The sequence below is a fragment of the Salvia hispanica genome, chromosome 2, assembly GCF_023119035.1.
Source record: "Salvia hispanica cultivar TCC Black 2014 chromosome 2, UniMelb_Shisp_WGS_1.0, whole genome shotgun sequence".
NCBI classification, from domain to species: domain Eukaryota; kingdom Viridiplantae; phylum Streptophyta; class Magnoliopsida; order Lamiales; family Lamiaceae; genus Salvia; species Salvia hispanica.
In genome coordinates this window covers 15,378,719-15,387,225 of record NC_062966.1, presented here as the reverse complement: position 1 = coordinate 15,387,225, position 8,507 = coordinate 15,378,719, and the positions used below count along the sequence as shown (strand labels likewise).

Sequence of the window (8,507 nt, the reverse complement as noted above, 5' to 3'; positions counted from 1 at the left end):
ATAGTGTATACTTTTAAACCCGGAATAGTCAAATTGACATAATAGTAACCAGATAATTATGTTTCTATATATAAATATACTTGTTATTGACATTGATTTATTATGTACTTTATCTATTGACAAAATTTTTAAGAATATACATGCATTTTTTGGGATGGGTATACTTTTTTACATAGATTTATTATGTACTTTATCTATTGACATTCGTCATGCATGCATTTGTTGTCAAAGGTATTTTTATTGACATGATATCGTGTATAATTGATATTGATTTATTTGCTTGATTTTAAAAATTTTAAGATTATTGACATTTTATATACTAGCTATTGACATAGCTATAATAATATATTGTTAAAGGTATGATGTTTGTTTGAATATGTGTTAATTTATATTGCTAGTGTATTTGTTTGAAGGGCTTTGAAAACATACAAATGTTTCTAGGTCATGTTGTTGCTAGGCCCTTTTAGGGGGAAAGGGCCTGTTTTGGTGTTGGTTTTGGATGGCTCTTGTAATTTATCTAGACATTGTCTACTTAATTATTTAAAAATTTCTTTTCTTAAGAGAAAATTTTGGGGTGCAAATAGTTTCATGATAGTTGAATGATTTAATCTTGTTCGTGAAATGGGAACTTTTTTTTTGTTTTTTTTGCTGGGTTTATTCCTTTCTTTTTGGTGCAACCCCTTGGTAAAAGGAGCTTTTCCGAGGCCTGGATGACAAAAACTGGACTCATTGCATGTGGATAGTTGTAAGTTTTTTTCAATCTCTACTAGAATCTAAAATTCAATTCATGGATGTTAAAATTGGGGTTTAGGGATGATGTGTAATCATTTTTTGGGTGTTTTATCCCGTTTACCCAAGGGATTTTGAAATTTTTTTGCCCCCGAAAAAATTTTCCGGGTTTCTCTTGTCAATCAATCCCCCCTCCCCCCCCAAATCATATGTGTTTTGCTTCTTGGCAAGCGAGGTTTCCCTTTAAAGAAAACGACTTCATTTGAATCATGGGACAAGTTTCTTCATTTGCCCAAAGCGTTCCTTCAAGACAATTAATTTTGATCCCCGGAAAACAATACCCGAATCACTAGTTTTTGGGAAAAAAGAAAAGGAATTCTTGAAGTTTTGTAATTTCCAATTTTTAAAATTTTGGGACTTTTTTTGATAAAGAAGTAAAATTTTTTGTTTACATATGTTTTTTCCGAGGACATTAGATTACTCCTCGGTTTATTCTAACATTGTAGAACTAATTTCAAGCGATAGAAGAAAGAAACAGAAAATATCCCTAACCCCGGTTATGACCCAAAAGGGGTGACCCAATGCCTTCCTATCTCACCCCCAAACCCCAAAACCCAATGGATGACGACAAGTTGAAGCAACAAAGAAATGAAAAGAAAAAAGAAAATAGAAAGTAGAATATTGTTAAAATAAAATAACTAAAACAAGATTAAATAGTATATTTTTTTTATAAAATGACTGAATTGTTGTTGACATGGCTTGAAATTTAGTTGACATTTGGTTAATTGTTGTTACATGATTTGTACGTTTTGGGACTGCTTATAATTTTTGGGACATATTTCTATGTGTAGTTGACATGGCTTATAATTGTTGTTGACATGGTTCTATGTGTAGTTGACATGGCTTATAATTGTTGTTAACATGACTTATAATTGTTGTTAACATGGTTCTTTTGGTAGTTGACATAGTATGTAACATGTTGACGGGCTTTCGTAGTTGACACGATATGTTCAGAAGTTAAATGACTTGTAGTGTCGTGACCCCATATGCACCATAGTTGACATAATTATATTAGTTGTTGACATGGCTAGTATATATAGTTGACATGATTTTTAATTGTAACTAACCTTAAAAACATGAATTAGATTGAGCATAATTAAATTATATGTTTGAATCTTAAATTATATGACTAATTCCATTTTAAGTAATTTAAATTATATATTTGGGATGGGTTTTAAAACTATTAGGGTTTTAAGTTTGAACTTAATTATATCAAATGTTAATCAGTTAACAAATTTGATTAAATGTCAACAATATAACCAAATGCCCCTTGTATAAAGTGTCAACAACTGGGAAAAACAAATATTATAATTAAAAAAGAAAATTATAAGATAGATGTCATTGAGAAAAATCAAATATCAACAACTAATAAGATAATGTCAATAACTTAGTATATGTTAACAACTAAGAAAAATTTGATTGTTGTTGACAGGCTTGTATGTGTAGATGACATGATTTTAAATTGTTGTTGACATGGTTTCTATGTATAGTTGACATGGTTTACTGTAGTTGACATAGTTTTAAATAGTTGACAGGGTTTTTAAAAGGTGTAGAACGAATAAATTAGTTGACATGACTTGATGTACCATTGCCGATATACCATAGTTGACATAATTATATTAGTTGGAAGGGGGGTATATATAGTTGACATAATTTTTAATTGTAATTAACCTTAAAAACATGAATTGTAATTGAATTGAAAGCAAGCCGGACCCCCTCATCGGGTAGCGAGGAAAGTTATCCAACTTGTATTGAAATGTCCAACAAAACCAAATGCAACATTTAAAAATGTCAACTCAAAAACAAATCTTAAAATAAAAAAAAAAAAAAAAACCCCAAAATGATGTCAATAGGGGCAAAATCAAATATCAAAAACTTCTTGTTGGTTGAGATTTTTTTTTTAATTTGAGAATTGAATCATTTTAACTCATTAAATTTTTCGCGCAATGTCAACTCTCAAACATTATGTCAACTGGGGGGCAAATTGTCTTTTTCCATGTCAATAGGAGATTTTTGTCCTCATGTCAAAAACAAATGTTATTTATGGGAACCCGATGTCAAAACAAATGTTATTTATTAAACTATTATGTAAACCAACATTTTAAAATAATTAATGCAACAACGAATATTTTCATGTCAACCCTATATTATTTATGTAAACAAAAAGTTTTACATATAATTCATGTCCAACAATTTTTTAATAATTCGTCGTTAAGCGGTTTGTGAAAAAAACCAACGATAAAAGGCTTTTTTTTAAGTCCACTTCCTCCTAAAAGGTTTTTAAACTTGTTAAATGTCACCTTCCCATAAAAAAAGATCTAACTACTCAAACATTTTTCAACTAGGGGCATAATTGTCTTTTTTGGATGTCAAACGGAGACATTATGTAACTACGATGTCAACAAAAAATGTTATTTAGGGGAACCACGATGTAAAAGCAAATGTTATTTATGTAAACTATTAGAAAAAAAATTTTACAAATAATTAATGTCAACAACAATTTTTTTCATGTAAAGCCCCATATTATTTATGTCAACAACAATGTTTTTATAATTCATGTCAACAACAATTTTTTTACATATAATTTATGTCAACAACTTTTTTCATAAAATTTATCCCAACCCCCCCCATAAAACTGTCAAAAAAAAAACGTTTTTATGCCAGCATATACTGTAAAAAAAACATTTTCATCAATTTAGCCCGGAACTTCAAACCGATCAAGATATAGGTTTTAAAGACCCCGATTTCCATCTTTTGTGGAAGAACAAAATCTATTCTAACAAAATCTATTCTAACAAAATTAGAAGAATATCCCCTTTTTTTTTGGGATGAGGACATTTTTCCAAAAATTTTACAAACACAAACAAAAATCATTCCAAAAGTTCCATCCAATAATTCGGGAACTCAAGTGAACAAATATTCTAATGAATCAAAAACCCATTAACGATTTGTTAAACAAGGCAAATTTTCAAAAATTTCGATAATAAGTAAAACAAACAATTCAACCCTTTTTACATCAATCAAAATCCAAAACATCACACAAACAATTCGATTCATCTCCAAAAACTATCTTCCAATTCATGTTTCAACATCATTGAAGCAAGCCACGTTTTCATAATAAATTAATACAAAGTAAAATTAGCTATTGGTCTCTTTTCCCCCCCTTGATCCCGGGGCGCAAAGTCCGGGGTTTGAGTTGAATTTATTGTGTTGACATAATTAAGTTTGTTAGCATACATTTATATGTAGTTGACATGGATTGTACACATAGTTGACATTTATATGTAGTTGACATAGATTATATATGCTTGACATTAAAAAAAGGAAGATAGCTAAATCTTGAATCTATTTTCTTAGCAACTAATTTGCATTTGGAGAATATCACCAAACACCTGGGGTGCATTATAATTAACCTTTAAAATTTGAAGAAATGCTCATAAACCCATTGCTCTAATCAAAACAAAGCATCCATTCAACTTAAAAAGGGCAAATTCAACCACAAAACCTGTACCAAGTTAGCATTTCCAACCATATTATATTTGTCCAAAAATTTTGAGTAAAAATAAATGTTGCTAATATTCCCACATAGAACATCCAAATACTTATCCGAAAACAAACCAACAAATAAAAGGGTAATAATCAATAATCAACACCGTTTAAATGTTAAATATCGAGATAAAAGTTCGAGAATAAAAAGGGAATTTTTGGGGTATAAAATTTATCAAAATAAAAACAAAGACTCCGTCAAAAGACCATGAGATGCTATCTATCATCACTCTTGAATATTTAATTTTACCCAATTTTTCGCCCCCTCCAAATTCCCCCAATTTTCTTTCTCACACATCCAAAAAAGATGTGCGGGTGTGAAAAAGATTTTTCTCCTCAATTTTGATTTTGACTTCTTTCACCCAAAACTCCATCATTCTCGTTTCGGGCCTGAAGGGGTACCGAGCCCTTTGGGATCGGGATCAAAATAATTGAGGTTCATTTCAACGCGCGGAACAATTCATTACCTCTCGAGGCCGTTTTCTGAGACGATCAATGAGGCAGTCAAAAAGAGAAGTTTTGCCTGAAATTTAGTATAGTTAAGGATTCGTTTTTTAATTTTAATTAAAAAATCCAGAGATCGAGATAAAAACGGGGATTGAATAATTGGGGGAGCCCAGCAGCCGAGGAGGACGGGGCTGGGGTGGAGTTGGCCAGGATGGGGTCGGGGAGAGGTGCATCGATCGGAGCGCCAATTTGGTAGGAGAAGAATTAAGAACAACGGCGGGTGCTTGTTTTCATTTGTTTTCATTGAATTTACTATTTTATTTCATAAAATTTCTAAAAATATTTATTGTGGGAAAATGACCACTCATTTAATAAAAAAGAGGGCTTTCCCTTTCCCAAAAAAATAATCTCTATCACAATCCTTTTATATATATATATATATATTCGTTAGGTTAATTTTTAGCAAAGGAAATGAATCAATATGGGCCACTAAAAACAAAATTAACAAAATGTCAACAAATACCACATTATGTCAACAAGGGGGGATAATTGTCTTTTTTTTTTAAATTGTGTTTGAAAACATTTTCTAAAAACCCCTCTAAAACTCTTTGGAAAGTCTTCAAATCTTCAAATCTTCAACATTCAAACTTCAAATCTTCAAATCTTCAACATTAAATCTTCAAATCTCTTCAACATTCAAATCTTAAAACATCAAATCTTCAACATTTTCAAATCTTCTCATCAAAACTTCAACATTCTTCAAATCCAAAATTTAAATTAAAAATAACACTTATTAAAATGTCAACAACTAAAAGAACAATTATAATTCAATATAATTCGGGGAAAATCAATGTCAACAACTCATGAAAATGTCAACAACTAACAAATAAACTTCTATTCACATATTAATCCCAGAATTGAAAGTCAACAACTGTATGAAATGTCAACAACTAACAAAAATTCTATTAATATAATCCAAATATGAAACAACAATGATTAAAATGTAAAACTAACAAAAAAATTCTTTTTTCCATTCAATCCGGAAAAATAAGCAAAACTCGTATTAAAATGTCAACATCTAAAAAAAACACTTATAATTTACATATCAATACCATAATATCAAGTAAAACTTTAAATTTAAAAAGCCCCAACAAATAACACTTACAATTTACATATCAAAACCCAAAAATATCGAATGTCCCAAATTATTAAAAGTAACAACTAACAAATAATACTTATAATTAAATTGAGAATATCGAATGTCAACAACTCATTAAAATGTCAACAACTAACAAATAATACTTACACCATATCAATAAGAATATCAAATGTCAACAACTGTATTAAAATGTCAACAAAAACCCAAAAACCCCTTATAATTCAAATTCAATATATAAGTAAAAATGATTAAAATTAACAACTAACAAATAACATTAATATTTCACATATCAATAGCAAATATCAATGTCAACAATGATTAAAATGTCAACAACTAAAAAAAACATTTATAATTCATATATCAAATAGATGTCAACAAAAACATTATTCTTAACTCAGTCAAGCAAAAATTTTCATTCAATATGATGTCAACAAAAAACTTATTTATTAAAAAAAATTTTAAAATTTTAATGTCATAACAAATATTTTCATTAACGACCTATAATTTATGTCAACAATGATATTGGATGTATATCAAAATCCAGCTAATTAATTAAGAGCATGTTCCTTTTATTTACGAATAAAATAAACATGTTAGTATTTTACCATTGGAGCTGTGGTTTATGTTCATCAAAAGTTGATTCCGTGAATTATTTAAAAGCTTTTTTTTAAAATTTTATATAGATTGTTGTATAGCGTTTATAATATTGATGTATATGTGGCGTCATGGTGTCACTTTAAGAGGTGTTGTCATTTTAACACAAACCTACGGAAGTATTCTCCAATTTATATATATAGAAATTCGGAAAGCTGGAAAACATCTTAATTAAAAATCTTTAAAACCCCAATATGAAATAAATTGCGTACTCGATAACATTAATCCATCTTCTCATAGATTGATTTATTTAGGGAAATAAAAAAGAGAATCAGTGAAGGCGCCTGCAAAGAGAGAGGCCATCTCCAATTGAAAGATGAGCCAGGTCGATGCGACTATCATTGGCCAAAAACGTGTTCAAATTCCTGAGAAAGATCCGATTCTCGCCGATCCGATCCTTCCATTCCTGGCTCAGATCGTCGTCGGCCAATGCGACGGTGCCGGACCAAAGGGTGTTGTCGTAGGCGATCATTCCTCCCACCCTCACCAGTTTCAGCAGCAGCTCGTGGTAATTGATGTAGTTCTCCTTGTCCGCGTCCACAAATGCGAAATCAAATGTGCCTTCTTCTCCCTGCAAAGTGCAAACTCATATCATAATCAGATTGAGATCATCAAACTCAAACTAGGGTATATTGAAGACTGAGAGAATTACATTTTGGAGTAATTGGTTAATAGCAGTGACTGCGTCGGAATTAACGAATTGGATCTTGTGAGCCACGCCTGCCTTCTCAATAAACGGCAAACCCACCTCGTATGCCTCTCTATCTGGATCGATCGCTATCACCTATAAACAAAACACAATTCAATTTCATTTTTTTTAAATCTTCATAAAATGATAGTGTTATCATTCTTTTTTCCTAATTACTACTACTTACTTTGGCTTTATCAGGGAGGGCAAGAGCAGTAGCCAAAAGGGAATAGCCAGTGAACACTCCAACTTCTATTGTTTTCTTTGCATTCATCAATTTCAACATCATTGACAGAAGCTGCCCTTCATCGGCTGGCACATTCATCACACTCCTGAAAATAGTTACTTTTTGGGTTACATTTCTTCACATTGATTTTATATATAGACTTTGGGTTAATCATATCTCTACATACAAATGACTGTATCTATCCACGGTCGCATGCCGAAGTTCCTTCAGTTGTTGGTGCTCTCTTGGATAGGCACTTGTTTCCAGAAGGTACTGCAATTATATAGTAAATTCTCTTATAACAAATCAACATATCCAAATAAATATGTCTAAATTTGTTTGCAATAACCGAATATGGAAAAGACTATTGTGTCAAATTTAATTAGACAAGTTAATCGTAATGAATAAATTATAAATTTCTCAGGAAAAAGTAGGTAAAAGGTTTATCAAGGCGATAGGAATTTAAGTTATTTAACGGTAAGAAAATTTAAAAAGGGAGTACATAAAGGAAAAGTATCAATACATTAATAAAAAAAACAATAAGGTTCCGCTACATATTTATTTAATTCAGAATGTGGATGAACACACCGATTTCAAATTAACTTGCGACTTTAACTAACGTTTCCCCAAAAGAATTTTTACTTATGCATAGTTTGATCAACTTCAATTCTGCAACAACCTATTTGTATGTTTTCATGAAAAATAAATTACTACTATAGAGGCAGTCCTTTTTCATGGTTGTTTATGCCGAAAATACAGAAATTATAGGGAGATAACATAGTCTGCAAGAGAACTAGTAAGAAACTTTATATCGTTATTTTCTTGGATTAATTATAATTAAGAAGGTAAAAGAAATAAACCTTAGTGAGGGCCTCGCTTTGGAGAATGGTGCACGAGAATTTCTCTTTCATCTTGGAAGAAAAATGTTATTCTTGAGAGAGACTAATAGAAGAGGTTGAGATTAATCTTTATGGATCTCCAATAGCTTCAGCTTAAGA

The 8,507-nt window shown here is 30.7% G+C and overlaps 1 protein-coding gene across 1 annotated transcript; it reads right to left on the bottom strand.

Moving 5' to 3' along the window:
- Positions 1 to 6,766: 6,766 nt before the first annotated feature.
- On the bottom strand, positions 6,767 to 8,507 carry LOC125204768 (flavonoid 3',5'-methyltransferase-like). Its single transcript, XM_048103496.1, has 5 exons — positions 8,370 to 8,507; positions 7,697 to 7,782; positions 7,471 to 7,615; positions 7,248 to 7,379; positions 6,767 to 7,166 (listed from the first exon to the last, which is right to left on the bottom strand). Exons 1-5 carry the CDS (start codon positions 8,418 to 8,420, stop codon positions 6,867 to 6,869), a joined length of 714 nt encoding a protein of 237 aa, XP_047959453.1. The 5' UTR covers positions 8,421 to 8,507; the 3' UTR covers positions 6,767 to 6,866.